This window comes from Hordeum vulgare, chromosome 7H, assembly GCF_904849725.1.
Source record: "Hordeum vulgare subsp. vulgare chromosome 7H, MorexV3_pseudomolecules_assembly, whole genome shotgun sequence".
Classification (NCBI taxonomy): domain Eukaryota; kingdom Viridiplantae; phylum Streptophyta; class Magnoliopsida; order Poales; family Poaceae; genus Hordeum; species Hordeum vulgare.
Window position 1 is genome coordinate 354,774,237 of NC_058524.1, and position 20,619 is coordinate 354,794,855.

The 20,619-nt window shown below is 47.4% G+C and overlaps 1 protein-coding gene and 1 pseudogene across 1 annotated transcript; both read left to right on the top strand.

Moving 5' to 3' along the window:
• Positions 1–358: 358 nt before the first annotated feature.
• On the top strand, positions 359–18,800 carry LOC123413632 (LRR receptor kinase BAK1). The gene is made up of 11 exons (XM_045106569.1): positions 359–595; positions 1,967–2,099; positions 2,175–2,246; positions 2,679–2,822; positions 15,779–15,850; positions 15,954–16,025; positions 16,141–16,253; positions 16,829–16,963; positions 17,041–17,382; positions 17,476–17,870; positions 18,253–18,800. The coding sequence occupies exons 1-11, from the start codon at positions 520–522 to the stop codon at positions 18,565–18,567; spliced, it is 1,869 nt and encodes a 622-aa protein (XP_044962504.1). The 5' UTR covers positions 359–519; the 3' UTR covers positions 18,568–18,800.
• A 757-nt stretch (positions 18,801–19,557) lies between these two features.
• On the top strand, positions 19,558–20,137 carry LOC123408881 (annotated as a pseudogene).
• The last annotated feature ends 482 nt before the right edge of the window (positions 20,138–20,619 follow it).

The window sequence follows — 20,619 nt, forward strand, 5'->3', positions numbered from 1 at the left end:
GAGGCCGGTACCGGCGGCGGGGGAGAGGGCCTCGTCGAGGAGGTGCTGGAGCCAGGGGCTGACGGCGACAACAGCGGCGTGGAGAGGAACCCTAGGGAGCGAGGGAGGGAGAGCGAGCGGAGTAGGGGTCGAGCGAGGGGTGGCTGGCTAGTGATAGTTTCACTGTAATTTCTTTAAAAAACAGGATCCCTTCACTTTACCCCTTCCAGGTTAACTCAAAAGTTACGGAAAGCTTCTTACCCCTAACTTTTTTTCATTGCGAAGAGAAGAAAGATAAAAATAAACTAAGCTAGCTTATCACAAATGATGAGTTCTTTTACACTTCTAGTTTATTTTGACAATAAACTCAAATAAGCTCGAAAAGAACTGGGCCGAACGAGGGGATCGAAGCGGACGGGAGGGGGGGCCAAAAGCTGCGGAACGAATCTTCGCTTCTATCGCAGAAAAGCTGCGTCTGCGCCTCTGCGGGGCGTGGAATGCGCGGCGGCGGCTGCTGCTGTGGGATCTAGGGCGGCGGCAATGGGGGTGCCGCCGTGGGCGATCTGGGCGCTGCTGCTGCTCCACCCTGCCGCGCGCGTGCTTGCAAACACGGAAGGTTCGCTTTGCTTTTCTGGTTTGCTTCCGTTGGAGGTTCTCGAGGCTGGGCTTTTGCGAGGCGTTTTCATGCCCATTTCTGTCTCTCTCGGTCGAGCAAACTTAAATCTCCTGCTTCAAGCCCAGGGCGGGCACACAATCAATCTGGGCCGATTTTGACCGGAAATCGGAGCGGATCCTCGTCGCTAGTTTGCTGTGGTTTTGACATTTATACGTTAGAGAACCCGACAATGCTTGGGGCTGGGATCTCTGTTTTACGTTTTGCTTCAGAGGGCTACTGATATGCTTGCGTTAGTTTGCTCTGCGTATGTTGCCCCATGACCATGAATATGATCGCTTATGTGCCCATCTATCTTATCTGCCTTGCCAACGTTAGTCTAGTCGTGGTCGTGGTTGTTAGGGTTGATTAGGACGTTTCTACGATGTGGTTTTCTTGTTAGATTTTTCTTTTTGTTTCTGAAAGCATTTTCTTGTTAGATTTAAAATCATGGTTTGCTTACTTGTGCGCACCTTGATAGATTTCCAGTTGCTGGCTGGGAGATTTTCAGGCGTGCTCCTGCGAATTATTCGTTTGCTTCAGCCTGATTGGTTTACCCCGGGATGATTAGGACATCCCACCGTGCACTTTTGTTGTTGCCTCAGGGTGATTTTGCGTTCGGAGTTCAAAATGATGTTGCTCTTCTGGGCTTCAATCGGCGCATTTTGATGGCCATTGGGCAATTCTCTGGTGGTCCTCCAGACCAACTTCCGTTTTTTCACCTTACCACGTGTGTTTGAACGTTTTGATACTTCATGTGGCTCTTTTTTGATAAACTAGAGGGCGTTTCTTGGTCTTTCAAGTCATTAGTGTGAACCGGAAGCCTAGATCACCTAAAGCTTGATGGTGATTGCTTGTTCGACACTGCACTAGAAACCTTAACAGCGACCAAGATGGCACTGCAGCTTTGGTTACTCATGCCATCTGTTGATACTTATGTGTCTCTCATGTGCTGTTTATTTGCTTTTAGGTATAAAATATATTATGCTAGTTTTTTCCACACAACATAATACTACTAAAGGTCAATATAATGAAAAATGTGGCAGACTTATGATGATAGAGCTGTCAGATTCAAGATGAGCATGAAGGGAATGCAAGCTGGCATTTTTGTTCTGTCTATTTATGTATGATATAACCTGGTGATTGCCCCCCATGAAAGATCATATTCACTCTACATAAGGAATATTAGGTGCTAATTGTGCTAATGCATGCTGTAACTGGGGTCATGTTGTTCCTCTTGGGATGACACGATTATCTCATTTTTTGTAGGATGTACTGATTATTTGTTAGTTAAATTTTATGTAGGAATTATTCATTTCTCACTATTATTTACAGGTGATGCATTGCATAGCCTAAGAACTAACTTAAATGATCCCAATAATGTGCTACAAAGTTGGGATCCAACTCTGGTCAATCCGTGCACTTGGTTTCATGTTACTTGCAACAACGACAACAGCGTTATCAGAGTGTAGGTGCACCTTTTTCTCTGCTCTGCAGATACACCAGTACTGTGTTTCATACTGAAGTTCATTGCATTTTTCAGTGATCTTGGAAATGCTGCATTATTTGGTACTTTGGTGCCACAGCTTGGTCAGCTAAGAAACTTGCAATACCTGTAAGCTATCCTCTTTTTGCTAAGTGCCTGCACACATACCATACTTGCTGATACCTGCATATATGAATGCATTAGAACATATATGTATGCATCAAGACAAACATCCTATTTTGAAATGCCTGCAGACATACCACACTTGTTGATACCTGCATATATGAATGCATCAAAACATATATGGATGCTAGTAGTGTTAGATCATCACAAATCACTAGTTACTGTACCACATAGTACTAGATAATGTGAAAAGAAATAGTAAAGTTGGACTATGGATCATGATAATAGTAACTTAGATTAGTGCATGCAAGGGTGTTACATATAAGGCCGGTGCTGTCAATCTAAATTATTGTAATGCGCCAGTGATCAGCTACTTTTGGGTCTTGGCCCATAATTATTTTTATGCAACTTAGTAATAATTTTAACTTTGTGCTGCAGGGAGCTCTACAGTAATAACATCAGTGGCACAATACCTAGCGAACTTGGAAACCTCACAAATTTGGTCAGTTTGGATTTGTACTTAAACAACTTCACTGGTCCAATACCCGATTCATTGGGGAACCTATTGAAGCTACGATTCCTGTATGCCCCCATCATTATTAGCTATACTACCATTATAAATAACAAGATGTTAGGTGATCTGATCATTCTGAAAGATGCACATGTGCATATTTTGTATAGATTGTAATACGAGGTACTTAGCTCTATTGGACTAAAATGAGATGCATTCTGATTTGCCTGGATGGAGTTACAATTATGGCAGCATAAAACCTCGTGCTTAGAATTATGCTAGTGTAACCATGCAATTTTATTCAACCATTTGAAGCAACTCCTTATGTGTTGTCATTGTAAGTATAGAACATCAACAACTAAAACATTGAAAAATGAAAAGAAAAGGTACTATGTGTACCCGGTGTAGGATTTAAAAAAAATTGGTTTATGTTTGCCTGGTTTGGTCTTCACTGTGAATTTGTGTGCACATTATATTTGTGCTCTTTGCTCTTTTCCAGGCAATGAATGGTTTGCCACTTGGCATTCCTTTTATGTTCCTTAAGACAAAATGTTCGTTGTAAAGCAAGTTTTAAAAATATGGGCCGATATTTAAGATAATCGGCCAGTTAATCCTGAATCCGTAGGTCACGGATTCGATTGTTAGGAAATATGCAACTTGTATTTCCAGGAGGCCGTAGGCCAGTATATATACATGTACAGGTGTAGAATATGCAGGAAACCCCTTATACAATGGGGTAAATAGGAAAGGTTACATGGCTATATATATAGTACTCTTAACACCCCCTCAAACTCATGGTGGATGAACACTGAGTTTGGAGAGATAGAAGCCATGTTGCGCTCTAGTTTGGGCCTTCATCAGAAAATCCACCAACTGTAACTCGGAAGGCACATACTGAAGAACAATAACCAGATCCTGCACACCAGCACGCACATAGAAAGCATCAACACCAATATGCTTGGTGAGCTCATGCTTCACAGGATCACGTGCAATGCTAATAGCACCTGTACTGTCAGATAATAGGAGAGTAGGTGTAGTGGCAGAAACACCAAAGTCCTAAAGTAGCCACTGTAGCCAAGTCAACTCAGCCGTCAAAAGAGCCATAGCTCGCAACTCAGCCTCTGCACTCGAACGGGAAACTATAGTCTGTTTCTTTGTCTTCCAGGCAATGAGAGAACCACCAAGAAAAACACAGTAAGCAGAAAGTGAAAGGCGATCTGAGGGATCACTAGCCCACGTAGCATCCGAATAGGCCTGAAGCTGTAAAGAATTAGAGCGAGGAAAGAATAGATGGTGAGAGATCGTGCTCGAAGATATTGGAGAACACGAAGGAGGTGACTAGTGAACCGAAGTGGGAGCAGAGACACAAACTGACTCAGAATATGAACCGGATAAGAGATATCCGGACGAGTGACAGCTAGATAGACAAGACTCCCAACAAGATGACGATAACGCGTCGGATCAGGCAAGTGGTCACCATCAGTATCACGGAGGTGAATATTCAGCTCCATGCGAGTCTCAACAATGCGCTCGTCAGTAAGAACAACACGAGCAAGAAGATCTTGGATATACTTTTCTTGAGATATAAAAAAGCCATCGGAGGTAGAAGAGACTTCAATCCCAAGAAAGTAGCGAAGAGGTCCAAAATCAGACATAAGAAACTGCTCACTAAGGGCCTGTTTGGGACTGCTTCAATTCATCAAAATCAGCTTCACTTCATCAAATTCACTTTGAAGCAGTTTCATACAGAAGCTATAACACTATTAAGAGAATGTTTGGCTTCCATCTAGCTCCATCTTCAAAAATAAAAATTCTGGTGGAAAGAATCTATTTGATTGGTTGAGGGAAAAGAAATGAAGGGGTATCCACTTACTGGTGGCAGTGGTGGGTAATTTTCCCCCAACTCCAGCTTCTAGAGTTTTTTGGAGCACCCTCTCAGGAGCTTCATAAAAACTTTGAAGTTCTACTCCAGATTCTAGTTTTTTTGTGGAGCGGCATATCGTGAAGCTACCCCGTTTGGCTTGTCTTTTCTGGAGCAGAGCTGAATTTTAAGGAGCAGATCAGTCCCAAACAGGCCCTAAGACGGGCCTTTACAAAGGCAATATACTCAGGGTCGTCGCCAGTGATGATCATGTCATTGACATAGAGAAGAAGAGTCCGGCCACAAGGTGAAAGATGGACAAACAATGCTGGATCATGAGCACTCGCCGAAAAACCAGCGACAGTCACCACAGAGGCAAAACGCTCAAACTAGGCGCGGGGGGCTTCCTTAAGGCCATAGAGAGAGCGACGAAGACGACATACCATGCCATCAGGAACAGAATACCCAGGTGGTGGCTGCATGTATACCTCCTCACGCAGATCTCCATTAAGTAAGGCATTCTTAACATCAAGCTGAGATACATACCAGTGACGTGCAAAGGCCACGACAAGAAGTGTACGAATAGCGGTCATATGGGCCAGAGGAGCAAAAGTCTTGTCGTAATCACGATCATGCTCCTGTTGAAAGCCATGAGCCACAAGACGAGCTTTGTAACGCTCAAGAGAACCATCAGAGCGAGTCTTAACCTTGTAGACCCACTTACAAGTGATGGGACGAACACGTGGAGGAAGAGAAACAAGATCCCATGTACCGGTGCGTTCAAGAGCAGCAATCTCCTCTGCCATCGCAAACTACCATTCAAGATGAACAATAGCCTCACGATAAGAAGTCGGCTCAAGAACAGCAGCACCAGCGGTTGAAAAACCAAGGCGATCAACAGGCGGCAGGACGAGGACGCTAGCCATAGGTAGGCTGAGATGAGGAGGACGACACATCAGTAGACGCATCCACATTACGTGAACGACGAGTATAATACTGAGGAAAAGATGGAAGAATACGAGGAGGAATCGTCGAGGTAGAATGACGGGGTGGAGACGAAGAAGTCGCCAGGGACGAAGGTGCAGAATCCCGTGACATGCCAGGTGAGGAAACCGTGGAAGATGGTGGCGGCGAATCGATAAGAGGTGGAGAAGCAGAGTTAGCAGGACGAAGAGACAAAGGCTCAACGGGGGTGATAGGTATGTCAGGAAAAGTGAGGAAAAAGGTCAAGGAAGATGGACGCGGGTAGAAGGGACGAGACTCATCAAGAGTCACATCCCGAGAAATACGCATCCGATGACCGTAGGATCCCAACAACGATAGCCCTTATGTTCATCAGTAATGCGCTCGTCGGTAAGAACAACACGAGCAAGAAGATCCTGGATGTACTTTTCTTGAGATATAAAAAAGCCATCAGAGGTAGAAGACACTTCAATCCCATGAAAGTAGCGAAGAGGTCCAAGATCAGACATAAGAAACTGCTCACTAAGACGGGCCTTTACAAAGGCAATATACTCGGGGTCGTCGCCAGTGATGATCGTGTCATTGACATAGAGAAGAAGAGTCCGAGCACGAGGTGAAAGATGGACAAACAATGCTGGATCATGAGCACTCGCTAAAAAACCAGCGATGGTCACCGCAGAGGCAAAACGCTAAAACCAGGCGCGGGAGGGGGGGGGGCTTGCTTAAGGCCATAGAGAGAGAGCGACGAAGACGACATACCATGCCATCAAGAGCAGAATACCCAGGTGGTGGCTGCATGTATACCTTCTCACACAGCTCACCATTAAGAAAGGCATTCTTAACATCAGGCAGAGATACAGACCAGTGGCGTGCAAAGGCCACGACAAGAGGTGTACGAATAGTGGTCATATGGGCCAGAGGAACAAATGTCTTGTCGTAATCATGATCATGCTCCTGCTGAAAGCCACGAGCCACAAAACGATCTTTGTAACGCTCAAGAGAACCATCAGAGCGAGTCTTAACCTTAGACCCACTTACAAGTGATGGAACGGACACCTGGAGGAAGAGAAACAAGATCCCATGTACCGGTGCATTCAGGAGCTGCAATCTCCTCTGCCATTGCAAACTACCATTCAAGATGAACAATAGCCTCAAGATAAGAAGTCGGCTCAAGAACAGCAGCACCAGCGGTTGAAAAACCAAGGCGATCAACAGGCGGCAGGACGAGGACGCTAGCCATAGGTAGGCTGTGCTGAGGAGGACGACACATCAGTAGACGCATCCACATTACGTGAACGACGAGTATAATATTGAGGAAAAGATGGAAGAATACGAGGAGGAATCGTCGAGGTAGAATGACGGGGTGGAGACGAAGAAGTCGCCGGGGACGAAGGTGCAGAATCCCGTGACATGCCAGGTGAGGAAACCGTGGAAGATGGTGGCGGCGAATCGATAAGAGGTGGAGAAGCAGAGTTCGCAGGACGAAGAGACAAAGGCTCAACGGGGGTGATAGGTATGACATGAAAAGTGAGGAAAAAGATATCCTCCACTGAAAAGGTCAAGGAAGATGGACGTGGGTAGAAGGGACGAGACTCATCAAGAGTCACATCCCGAGAAATACGCATCCGATGACCGATAGGATCCCAACAACGATAGCCCTTATGTTCATCAGTAATGCGCTCGTCGTTAAGCACAACACGAGCAAGAAGATCCTGGATGTACTTTTTTTGAGATATAAAAAAGCCATCAGAGGTAGAAGACACTTCAATCCCATGAAAGTGGCGAAGAGGTCCAAGATCAGACATAAGAAACTGCTCACTAAGACGGGACTTTACAAAGGCAATATACTTAGGGTCGTCGCCAGTGATGATCATGTCGCGAGTGATGATCATGTCATTGACATAGAGAAGAAGAAGAGTCCGACCACAAGGTGAAAGTGGACAAACAATGTTGGATCATGAGCACTCGCCGAAAAACTAGCGGCAGTCACCACAGAGGCAAAACGCTCAAACCAGGCGCGGGGTACTTGCTTAAGGCCATAGAGAGAGCGACGGAGACGACATACCATGCCATCAGGAACAGAATACCCATGTGGTGGCTGCATGTATACCTCCTCACGCAGATCACCATTAAGAAAGGTATTCTTAACATCAAGCTGAGATACATACCAGTGACGTGCAAAGGCCACGACAAGAAGTGTACGAATAGCGGTCATATGGGCCAGAGGAGCAAAAGTCTTGTCGTAATCACGATCATGCTCCTGTTGAAAGCCACGAGCCACAAGACGAGCTTTGTAACGCTCAAGAGAACCATCAGAGCGAGTCTTAACCTTGCCATCGCAAACTACCATTCAAGATGAACAATAGCCTCACGATAAGAAGTCGGCTCAAGAACAACAACACCATCGGTTGGAAAACCAAGACGATCAACAGGCGGAAGCGGACGAGGACGCTAGCCATAGGTAGGCCGAGATGAGGAGGACGACACATCAGTTGACGCATCCACTTTACGTGAACGACGAGTATAATACTGAGGAAAAGATGGAAGAATACGAGGAGGAATCGTCGAGGTAGAATCAGGGGGTGGAAACGAAGAAGTCACCGGGGATGAAGGTGCAGAATCCGGTGACATGCCAGGTGAGGAAACCGTGGAAGATGGTGGTGGCGATCCGAGGGATCACTAGCCCACGTAGCATCCGAATAGGCCCGAAGCTGTAAAGAACTGGAGCGAGGAAAGAATAGATGGTGAGAGATCGTGCCTCAAAGATATAGTGAACCGAAGTGGGAGCAGAGACACAAACTGACTCAGAATATGAACCAGATAAGAGATATCAGGACGAGTGACAACTAGATAGACAAGATTCCCAACAAGATGACGATAACACGTTGGATCAGGCAAGGGGTCACCGTCAGTATCACGGAGGTGAATATTCAGCTCCATGGGTGTCTCAACAATGCGCTCATCAGTGGGAGCAGCACGAGCAAGAAGATCCTGGATATACTTTTCCTGAGATATAAAAAAGCCATCAGAGGTAGAAGAGACTTGAATCCCAAGAAAGTAGCGAAGAGGTCCAAGATCAGACATAAGAAACTGCTCACTAAGACGGGCCTTTACAAAGGTAATATACTCGGGGTCGTCGCCAGTGATGATCGTGTCATTGACATAGAGAAGAAGAGTCCGAGCACGAGGTGAAAGATGGACAAACAATGCTGGATCATGAGCACTCGCTAAAAAACCAGCGATGGTCACCGCAGAGGCAAAACGCTAAAACCAGGCGCGGGGGGGGGGGGGGGGGGCTTGCTTAAGGCCATAGAGAGAGAGCGACGAAGACGACATACCATGCCATCAAGAGCAGAATACCCAGGTGGTGGCTGCATGTATACCTTCTCACACAGCTCACCATTAAGAAAGGCATTCTTAACATCAGGCAGAGATACAGACCAGTGGCGTGCAAAGGCCACGACAAGAGGTGTACGAATAGTGGTCATATGGGCCAGAGGAACAAATGTCTTGTCGTAATCATGATCATGCTCCTGCTGAAAGCCACGAGCCACAAAACGATCTTTGTAACGCTCAAGAGAACCATCAGAGCGAGTCTTAACCTTAGACCCACTTACAAGTGATGGAACGGACACCTGGAGGAAGAGAAACAAGATCCCATGTACCGGTGCATTCAGGAGCTGCAATCTCCTCTGCCATTGCAAACTACCATTCAAGATGAACAATAGCCTCAAGATAAGAAGTAGGCTCAAGAACAGCAGCACCAGCGGTTGAAAAACCAAGGCGATCAACAGGCGGCAGGACGAGGACGCTAGCCATAGGTAGGCTGTGATGAGGAGGACGACACATCAGTAGACGCATCCACATTACATGAACGACGAGTATAATATTGAGGAAAAGATGGAAGAATACGAGGAGGAATCGTCGAGGTAGAATGACGGGGTGGAGACGAAGAAGTCGCCGGGGACGAAGGTGCAGAATCCCGTGACATGCCAGGTGAGGAAACCGTGGAAGATGGTGGCGGCGAATCGATAAGAGGTGGAGAAGCAGAGTTAGCAGGACGAAGAGACAAAGGCTCAACGGGGGTGATAGGTATGTCAGGAAAAGTGAGGAAAAAGATATCCTCCACTGAAAAGGTCAAGGAAGATGGACGCGGGTAGAAGGGACGAGACTCATCAAGAGTCACATCCCGAGAAATACGCATCCGATGACCGTAGGATCCCAACAACGATAGCCCTTATGTTCATCAGTAATGCGCTCGTCGGTAAGAACAACACGAGCAAGAAGATCCTGGATGTACTTTTCTCGAGATATAAAAAAGCCATCAGAGGTAGGAGACACTTCAATCCCAAGAAAGTAGCGAAGAGGTCCAAGATCAGACATAAGAAACTGCTCACTAAGACGGGACTTTACAAAGGCAATATACTCAGGGTCGTCGCCAGTGATGATCATGTCGCGAGTGATGATCATGTCATTGACATAGAGAAGAAGAGTCCGACCACAAGGTGAAAGTGGACAAACAATGTTGGATCATGAGCACTCGCCGAAAAACTAGCGGCAGTCACCACAGAGGCAAAACGCTCAAACCAGGCGCGGGGTACTTGCTTAAGGCCATAGAGAGAGCGACGGAGACGACATACCATGCCATCAGGAACAGAATACCCATGTGGTGGCTGCATGTATACCTCCTCATGCAGATCGCCATTAAGAAAGGTATTCTTAACATCAAGCTGAGATACATACCAGTGACGTGCAAAGGCCACGACAAGAAGTGTACGAATAGCGGTCATATGGGCCAGAGGAGCAAAAGTCTTGTCGTAATCACGATCATACTCCTGTTGAATGCCACGAGCGACAAGACGAGCTTTGTAACGCTCAAGAGAACCATCAGAGCGAGTCTTAACCTTGCCATCGCAAACACCATCAGAGCATAAGAAGTCGGCTCAAGAACAACAACACCATCGGTTGGAAAACCAAGACGATCAACAGGCGGAAGTGGACGAGGACGCTAGCCATAGGTAGGCTGAGATGAGGAGGACGACACATCAGTTGACGCATCCACTTTACGTGAACGACGAGTATAATACTGAGGAAAAGATGGAAGAATATGAGGAGGAATCGTCGAGGTAGAATCAGGGGGTGGAAACGAAGAAGTCACCGGGGATGAAGGTGTAGAATCCGGTGACATGCCAGGTGAGGAAACCGTGGAAGATGGTGGCGGTGAATCTATAAGAGGTGGAGAAGCAGAGTTAGCAGGACGAAGAGGTAAAGCTCAACGGGGGTGATAGGTATGTCAGGAAAAGTGAGGAAAGAGATATCCTCCACTGAAAAGGTCAAGGAATATGGACGCAGGTAGAAGGGACGAGACTCATCAAGAGTCACATCCCGAGAAATATGCATCCAACGACCGATAGGATCCCAACAACGATAGCCCTTATGTTCATCACTAGAGGCTAAGAAAACACACTCAACAGACTGAGCGATCAGTTTGGTGTGTTCGTGAGGGGCAAGAAGAACATAGCAAACACAACCAGACAAACGAAGTGCGAATAATCAGGAGAATGATCAAAAAGACGTTCCTAAGGAACACCACTCTGTAGAGCAGCGAACGGCTAAAGATTGATGAGATAGGTGGAGGTGAAGACGGCCTCAGCCCAAAAATGAGGCGGGAGAGAGGCGGCGATCATCAATGCACGAGCCGTCTCAAGAAGGTGACGATGCTTGCGCTCAGCCACACCTTCTGAGCATGAGCACCAGGGCAAGAGAACTTGGAGAGAGTCCCTTGCTTAGCAAGAACACCACACAACATCTTGGAAATATATTCGCCAATGGAGTCGGCACGAAACACTCGAATAGGCGAAGAGAACTGAGTGTGAACCATGGCAACAAAACGCTTATATATGGATAGAACTTCACTGCGAGAAGTCATAAAATATAGCCAAGTGTAATGAGAGAAATCATCTATGAAAATAATATAGTATCGATGACCCCCTTTCGAAGCGAAGGGAGCGGACCCCATACATCGGAGTGGACTAAATCAAAAGGACGCTGGGACACTGACTTAATGGTAGGATAAGGTAACTGAATCTGTTTGCCAAGCCGACGTCTCCTGAGACTGGCCCCAGAAGGTCTCGACGAACTAAAGACGACAAACGAGAACCACAAAGATGACCAAGTCGATGATGCCACCGCTGGAAGGAGCCGGTAGCTGAAGCGACAGAAGCGGATGGACTAGCAATAGTGGTGGCACCGGAAGGAACATGAAGCCAGTCAAGCTCCCAAAGACCCTGAGAGTCACGGCGGCGAGGGCCAGCCCAACCAAAGTGCGTGTGTGACGATCCTGAACAGAACAAGAGTCAATGTCAAGGATGACGCGACAACCAGAATCGGTAGGTTGACCAACAGAAAAAAGATTCATGGTAAGTCGAGGAACATGAGCAACATCAGGAACATAATAAGAAGGCGCGTTAAGATGGCCGCGACTACCAACAGAAAGAGGAGTACCATCAGCAGTGAGTACATGAATAGGAAAATCAAGCGATCTTAGTGAGGACAAATTGGAAGAATGAGAAGACATATGAAAAGAAGCTTCGGGGTCCAGAACCCATGAGGATGTACCTGACTGTGCAGAGGGTGGTTGCTCAGTGCGGGAAGCATCAATCATAGAACCTGCAGTACCCGTCGAAGAACCTGAACCAGCAAGCAGATGCTTAAGCCTCAGAATATCCCGCTCAGTCAAGGCGGTGGTGGAAGATGTCGAAGTAGAGGTCCCGGAAGATGATGACCGCGCCTTACGCAAGTGTCGCTTCTTCTGGAAGCACTGAGACTCGGCATGACCATCCATATTGCTGTTTCCAAAGTGAGGACGAGAGCGACCCTGACCGCCGTGGGAGTAGGCAAGAGCGGCGGAGCACTGGGGCGGGAAGGAGTCGATGGAGCAGGCGGCAGAGCAGGAACTCGAGCAACGAGTACAGAGGGAACCTCAAGTACACCAGCGCCACGTAGGCGAGTCTCCTCAGCACGAATCTCAGAAAGCGCCTCCATGAGGGAGACACGACCACGAGCAAATAACTGAGCGCGCCGGGGCTCAAACTCCTTACAGAGCCGAGACACGAACTCGTAGACACGATGAAACTCCAAATCAGCCCGCACAACCTGGCAGCACTGACAAGTACGACAACGAGCAATGCGGAGAGAATCAAGCTGATGCCAGATAGCAGAACTCTGTGCATAGAAATCATCAAAAGTAGAGTCACCCTGCTGAAGAGCATGCTCCTGGCGAACCACAAACAAGTATAAGGCATCACCAGAGGGCTGATAACGCTGACGGAGACGGGTCCACATCTCAAAGATTTTAGGAAGGCCCAGAAACTCAGAAGCAAACCGAGGCAGAACACTAGCAGTGAGAACGGCTGCAACACGAGCATCATCATCGAGCCACTGGGTGTAAATAGAGAGATGTAAACAGAGAGAGCCTGATGATAAGTAGAAAGAGCCTCCTTTGTCCTGCCGCGACACCAACCACGACACTGTCGACACCGGCACCGCGGGCGCTGCCCTCTGCATCAGCTATGGGCCATCGTTCGCTTTCTTCGACGACATCCGCCGCGCCATTGCGGCGGCCGCGGTTGCGCAGCTCCTCCGGCAACGCCTCGCTGACGGCGACTTGCCAGCGCCGTGGCACCTGGACGACGGGTTACTCCTCCATGGTTGGCGCCTTTTCGTGCCGGATCACGACGATCTCCGTCACCAGGCCATCCTGCTGGCACACTCGGCCGGCCACGAGGGTGTGCAGAAGACTCTCCACCGTCTACGCGCCGATTTCTACATCCCAGGCGATCGTGCGCTGGTACGAGACTGGGTGCGGTCTTGCGTGACGTGCCAGCGCAACAAGACGGAGACACTACATGCGGTAGGCCTGCTACAGCCCCTTGAGGTGCCTTCCCAGGTTTGGGCCAACATCTCCATGGACTTCATCGAGGGCCTTCCCAAGGTGGGCGGCAAGTCTGTCATTCTCACGGTGGTGGACCGTTTCTCTAAGTACGCGCACTTCATCGCACTCGGCCACCCCTACACTGCCACCTCCGTCGCGCGTGCCTTCTTCGACGGCATCGTCCGCCTCCACGGGTTTCCGTCCTCGATTGTCAGTGATCGTGACCCAGTGTTCACCGACCATGTTTGGCGTGATCTTTTTCGGATGGCGGGCGTCAAATTACGCCTCAGCACGACATTTCATCCACAGACCGACGGCCAATCCGAGGTGTTCAACAAGGTGATTGCTATGTACTTACGCTATGTTACAGGTGATCGCCCCCGGGCTTGAGTGGACTGGCTCTCTTGGGCGGAGTACTGCTACAACACCTCCTACCACTCCCGCCCTGCGTGCCACCCCCTTCGAGGTGGTCTACGGTCGTCCTCCACCTCCCATCCTGCCGTTCCAACCTGGGACGGCTCAGACTGAGGCGGGGGGCGCCCTTCTCCGCGGCCGGGATGAGATCCTTGACGAGGTGCGCCGGTGTCTTCTCTAGGCCCAACAACTGTCCAAGAAATACTACGACACCCACCACCGCGAGGCGGAGTTTGCAGTGGGCGACTGGGTGTGGATGTGGCTTCTCCACCGCTCTATGCAGTCACTCTACCCCCCGCGCGAAGTGCAAGCTGGGTCCTCGCTATGCTGGGCCGTTCCCGGTGTTGGAACGCATCGGCACCGTTGCCTACCGTCTGCAACTGTTGCCGGGCGCTCGCATCCACGACTTCTTCCATGTGGGCTTGTTGAAGCCCTTCCACAGTGAGCCACCGACGGTTGCGCCGGATCTTCCACCGACCTCCGACGGCCGTCTCCTTCCTGGTCCAGCGCAGGTGTTGAAGGCCCAACAGAGTCGCGGCATGCGGCGCCTCTTGATCCAGTGGCAAGGCCTTCCGGAGGAGGACACTACTTTGGAGCCCCTTGATTAGTTCCGCAAGCACTTCCCCGACTTCCAGCTCGAGGACGAGCTGTTTGCGCAGGCGGGGAGAGATGTTATGACCGGTATACAGTATAACCGGAGGGGCCCCACTGGCGCAGGCAGTTAAAAGGCGTGGCCCAACTATCTTATCGTTATTAGGGGTTTAGTCCAATTTACCGTATTTATTAGCATAGGGAGATTATATATACTCATGTAAGGACTCAGTTTTAATCAAGGCGAAGCAATCATATTTGCTCGGCTCCCAACAGGAGCCGGCGCCCTAAACCCTAGCCGCCTCGAGTCTCTCTCTCTCGCGCGATCACGGCGCCTCGCCGGCGCCGGCCGCACGCCTCGCCCCGCCAACCTCTCTTCCACCCATATAATCTGAGGCCTCGCCCTGGTAGGAATTCCGTTCCTATCACTAGGTCTACATAGAAGAGCAGCAACAACAACAACACAGCAACAGTAATTGGGCATCACTATCTAACATCAAGGAAGAGCAGCACATCGACTGTACTACTTGTACATTCTTGGCATAGGAGAGTAGTTTTGGGCCAAAATATGCTGCTCAGTTAATCGGCCCTGCCGATAATTCAGCCTGACAACCGATAAATCGGCTTGTCAGACTGATTAACTGGGCCTCCCAGTTAATGGCCTGAATAGGCCTTTCCCATATCAGAGAAAGGGGGGGGGGGGGGGCAAATAGCAGTTAACCGGCCGATACTTGTAACAATGAAAAAGGGTGTTGATGTTCTATTAACGTGTTAGATTTCAAATTTAAAATCAAATTCATTTAGGAGGTATGAAAACAAATTACTTTCAGCATTGAGTACTGATAAAAGTACACCATCAATATTCATGTATAAACTTTTACCAATAATCTACCCCCCCCCCCCCCCCCCCCCCTGAATTTTAGGGTGGGGACATCTCACCGTGATAAAAGTTGGCCCTAGATGTATTTTTTTTTCGACCTCCCATATAATATGAGTTTGAACTTCAAAGTTTACGTGTGAACAGACCATCACCTTTCTAACATACCCCTTTTTTTGATAATTTTTGAAAACTTCGTACGTCTCAACAGAGTTTCCATTGTGTTTGGTTTCCACCGGATTCTTTCTCGTTTCTTATGGCATCTATCTTCTTGTTAGGTTATCAAAGTAAAAACTTTGGTCAAGACTCAGTCACCGTGTTAATTTTCCCTATAACACCCTCCAAGTGATACTAATTTTGTGCATTTTCATTTTGTATATGAGCATAGGCGTCTTAACAACAACAGTCTTTCGGGCACAATTCCTAAATCGTTAACTGCTATTACTGCCCTCCAAGTTCTGTAAGTATTTGTCTCATGCTACATCCTTTTCTTCAGCATAACCTTTGGTATAAACTAGGAAGCGTCTAATTAGCAAAAGCTGAATATTTCTAATAAATTATAGGGATCTGTCAAACAATAAGTTGTCAGGAGAAGTTCCATCAACCGGTTCATTTTCATTATTCACCCCTATCAGGTAAAGCTAGCATGTTAGTTGATAAATTCAGTTTTCTTTGCCTTGACGCTGCTTCAATTCACACTTGTTTATTTTTGCAGTTATGCCAACAATTCACATTTGTTTATCATTTCAGTTTTGGCAACAACCCTGCCTTATGCGGTCCTGGGACTTCAAAACCTTGCCCCGGCGCTCCTCCCTTCTCCCCACCTCCTCCATATAACCCTCCTACTCCTGAGCAATCACCAGGTGATTTATGCATAATTACGGATTGACTATTAAGTTTATGTATACCTTCCATTGCAATAAGACCCATGCTGCAATGTTCTTTCATTGATGTAACATCCCAGCTGGGATGAGAGTACTCCAGAAACAAGTAAAATGTTCTAGAGGCTGGAGTGGATACTGCTGTCCATATTGAATGCATTTTTTGAACCTCCCTGTTTCCTACCTCTATGGTGGAGATTATCTGGTGCTTCGTGCTTCATGTGCTACCAACGTGCAGCATGATAAATCAGCAAGAAAACTTCTGTTTTTCAAACAATGATACAAGATCTCATGGCACACCTCCACCCCCTATCAGTGGCCTATCAGTGGAAAAATGCTCAAGTAGCGGCTACTGTCACTGCCTATGTGGCCTCCTAGTCCACTACTGATTGGATCTCTATTAGCTATTCATGTCCATGGTGTGACCTGTTTTCTGGCTTTGTCCTCTTATTTGTTGTCATCTTTTTCTGGAGCATTGATTGGCAATACACGATTTTATTTACCCCATGGATACCTAACAAGGTTTGGGATTGATGGTTTTGTTCTCATTTCTTCAGGAAGTAGTTCCTCTAGTACTGGAGCAATTGCTGGTGGAGTGGCTGCTGGTGCTGCCTTGCTATTTGCTATTCCTGCAATTGGTTTTGCATACTGGCGCCGCAGAAAACCGCAAGAGCATTTCTTTGATGTACCTGGTAAGCATTCAGCAGCAACCAGCATGAGGAAAATTACTTGCAAGATAACATTAGCCTGAAATTTCTATCTGGTGCAGCTGAGGAGGATCCAGAGGTCCATCTTGGTCAGCTTAAAAGATTTTCACTAAGAGAACTACAAGTTGCTACTGATACCTTCAGCAATAGGAACATTCTTGGAAGAGGTGGATTTGGCAAGGTCTACAAAGGAAGACTAACAGATGGTACACTAGTAGCCGTCAAGAGATTGAAAGAGGAGAGGACACCTGGTGGGGAGCTACAATTTCAAACAGAAGTTGAGATGATTAGTATGGCTGTACACAGAAACTTATTGCGTCTTCGTGGATTCTGTATGACACCAACAGAAAGGTTGCTTGTGTACCCATACATGGCTAACGGAAGTGTTGCATCACGTCTAAGAGGTACTTTTTTGCCTTGTTTCTCCACTTTTTCAGATTGTTGTAAGGCTTGATATAATGTAGAAAAGAATATATATAACTGGCTTATATTTTTAGAACGAGGGCCAGCTGAACCGCCACTGGATTGGCAAACGAGAAGAAGAATTGCATTGGGTTCTGCCAGGGGCCTCTCCTATTTACATGATCACTGTGATCCAAAGATCATCCATCGTGATGTGAAAGCTGCAAATATTTTATTAGATGAAGACTTTGAAGCTGTAGTGGGGGATTTTGGTTTGGCCAAACTAATGGATTACAAGGATACCCATGTAACAACTGCTGTGCGTGGAACAATTGGGCATATCGCACCAGAATATCTTTCAACAGGAAAATCCTCAGAGAAAACTGATGTATTCGGTTATGGAATTATGCTTTTGGAGCTTATTACAGGACAGCGTGCTTTTGATCTTGCTCGGCTTGCCAATGACGACGATGTCATGCTACTTGACTGGGTAATTAACTAGTGAGGTTTCCTTGGTTCAGATATAATGCTTTTATGTACTAACTTCTCACTTTAAATTGAGTATCCGTTTCCCTCCTTTTCCCGCTAGGATCAGAAATCCTGTATTTTCCATATCCATATGATCGAGTCCTTAGGTTTTCAAAATAGTGTAATGGAAAAAGAAGTGCTTGGAATAATTGCTATTTGTCTCGGATCTGCTCTAAACACACACAAAAGTGACTAATAGAGCTTTAGTAGGGCTTCTATTTGATGTTACATCATTTAACAAAATTAAGTATGTTTAGAGGGGCAGTCCTAAAACATTCTTCCATTTGGTTGTAGGGGAGCTGCCATATTGTCATCCATTCTTTTTGTTGATTTTACTTGTGCAGGTGAAAGGATTGCTCAAGGAGAGAAGACTGGAGATGTTGGTGGATCCAGACCTACAGACCAACTACATTGATGTTGAGGTGGAATCGCTGATCCAGGTTGCGCTCCTTTGCACACAGGGCTCCCCCATGGAGCGCCCTAAGATGTCGGAAGTGGTAAGGATGCTCGAAGGCGATGGTCTCGCGGAGAGATGGGACGAGTGGCAAAAGGTAGAGGTCTCACGGCAGGAGGTAGAGCTGGGTCCTCATCGAAACTCAGAGTGGATCGTCGATTCCACTGATAACCTCCACGCAGTTGAGCTATCAGGGCCAAGGTGATGATGGCTGCTGCTAAATTAAGGTCTCATATTTTGTATAAGTACGAGCATGTGCAAACCCCTATTTGTTCATATCAGCCAATGGAAAAAAAATTGTAGTGGCAGCCACAATGTGTTTTGATGTATGCCCTTGGAAGTTGGAACGGGTGCACTCCTACTGACCAAATGTTGCAGCAAGGAATGTATCTGACAATGTATGGTCATGTAGTGATTGGTTGGGTCTGTGTCTATAAATCTATTATACTACTGACAATTGATATCTAACTAACATGTAGTACTACGTTCTCAAATGGCATGAAGAACTAGCTATAATACTATGCTTTCTAGTTTTAAGGAGCTATGCTTTCTAGTTTTAAGGAGCCGACATATAATTGAGATCTCCAATTAAAATTGGATCACTCAGTTTTGATTGGGTCAATAATTTCTCAAAGAGTTAAATGCACTGGAGGTCCTAAAAGTTGCATCGGGGAGTCATTTTAGTCCTAATTCTTCCAAAATCATTTTAGTCCTAATTCTTCCAAAATGCACCTTTAGGTCCTCATTCTTTATTAAGTGGTTCACCTGAGGTTCTTTTTTCATGAGTGCTCGCTGATCTGCCTGCGTAGCATGTTGACCCATGCAACATGCCAGGTTGACAGAGGGACCTAACCGTTTGGCGAGAAACCCATGCAACATGCCATGTAAATCTGAGAATGGTTTTGCTATAACCGGGTTCATTGGGTCGGTTTCTCTGTGTGGTCTGTGTAGTTCGGGTGTTAACGGGCTGACTCTGACAACAATTTAGTTTAGTTTGGTTTTGTGTATCAAATGGTTGGGTATAATCAGGTATGGGCTCAAAGAGTTACGGTTCCAGACAGTTAAACCCATGGGCCGTACCTGGTTTGCGAGAACTGTTTAAGGCATGTTTGGTTCACGATTGCCGTAACAAAGGACATTGTTGGTTTGGGGCTGCACGCAAGGTGTTTGCTGAAAAGCACAGCGCAAGCGAGCCATGAGAGACTTACCGTCCCGCGTCGGGGAGAGCGAGGTCCAAATCATGGACGCCGCATTGACCTCGAGCAGCGCCGACAAGGCCGGCCTTGCTTCATCTCGGTCACCTGGAGCAAGAGCCTCATGGGGTAGGGCCTCAACATCGTCGTCGTCCGTGAGCAGCGCCGACAAGGCTGGCCCTGTGTCATCTCGGTCACCTGGAGCAAGAGCCTCATGGGGTAGGGCCTCAACATCGTCGTCGTTCTCGAACAGCGCCGGCAAGGCTGGTCCTGTGTCATCTCGATCACCTGGAGCAAGAGCCTCAGGGACAAGACTTCAACATCGGTGTCGACGGCCTGTCCAGCCAGAGCCTCTGCAAGGCCGACGTCAAGCCCTGGCTCTTCCCGAAGAAGAAGAGCTCCAAAAGCCTCAACGTCGACGACGACAAGGTCGACATCTTCTGGGACCTGTTGGCCGTCACGCTCGGTGTGGGGCTGGAGCCGCTGGAGGGCTTCTACGTCGTGCAGGTGTTCGACCTCGAGCTGGCGCTCCAAGTCGACTACATGAAGGACGCGTACAGCAAGACTGACGCCAACCGGTAGCGCGAAGGAGCAAACAAGCATGCGTCTATGTTCTGCAGTTGATGAGGAGGCGGGCTCCCCATTGATGGCCAGATGGTGGGCACAGTGACAAGGTTCTATGTTGGCTTGTCAGGCATGAATCCAAATGGGACCTTGCGGATGACCATCTTCCTGAACCACCTGGATGTTACCTTGCAAGCTGCCTTATGTGTTGACCGAGTAGAGCAAACAATTTTCAACCCACTTTAGAAAATGGTTTTAACCCATAGATGGGCACTCGGTTTAGTTCAGTTTGGTGGAAAGATCGAGTGGGTTTGGTTTTAGTTGGGTTGATAATTTTTTAAATGGGTTTGGTTATGGTTGGGCTGATAGAAATTTTCGTATGGGTTCAGTTGAGGTATGGTGCAGTTTTTAAACCATTCCCAGATGTAATGTCATGTCGAGGGACCAACCGTCTAGCGAGAAAATACATTGGAGGTCCTAAAAGTTCTTGAGCCGTGTTA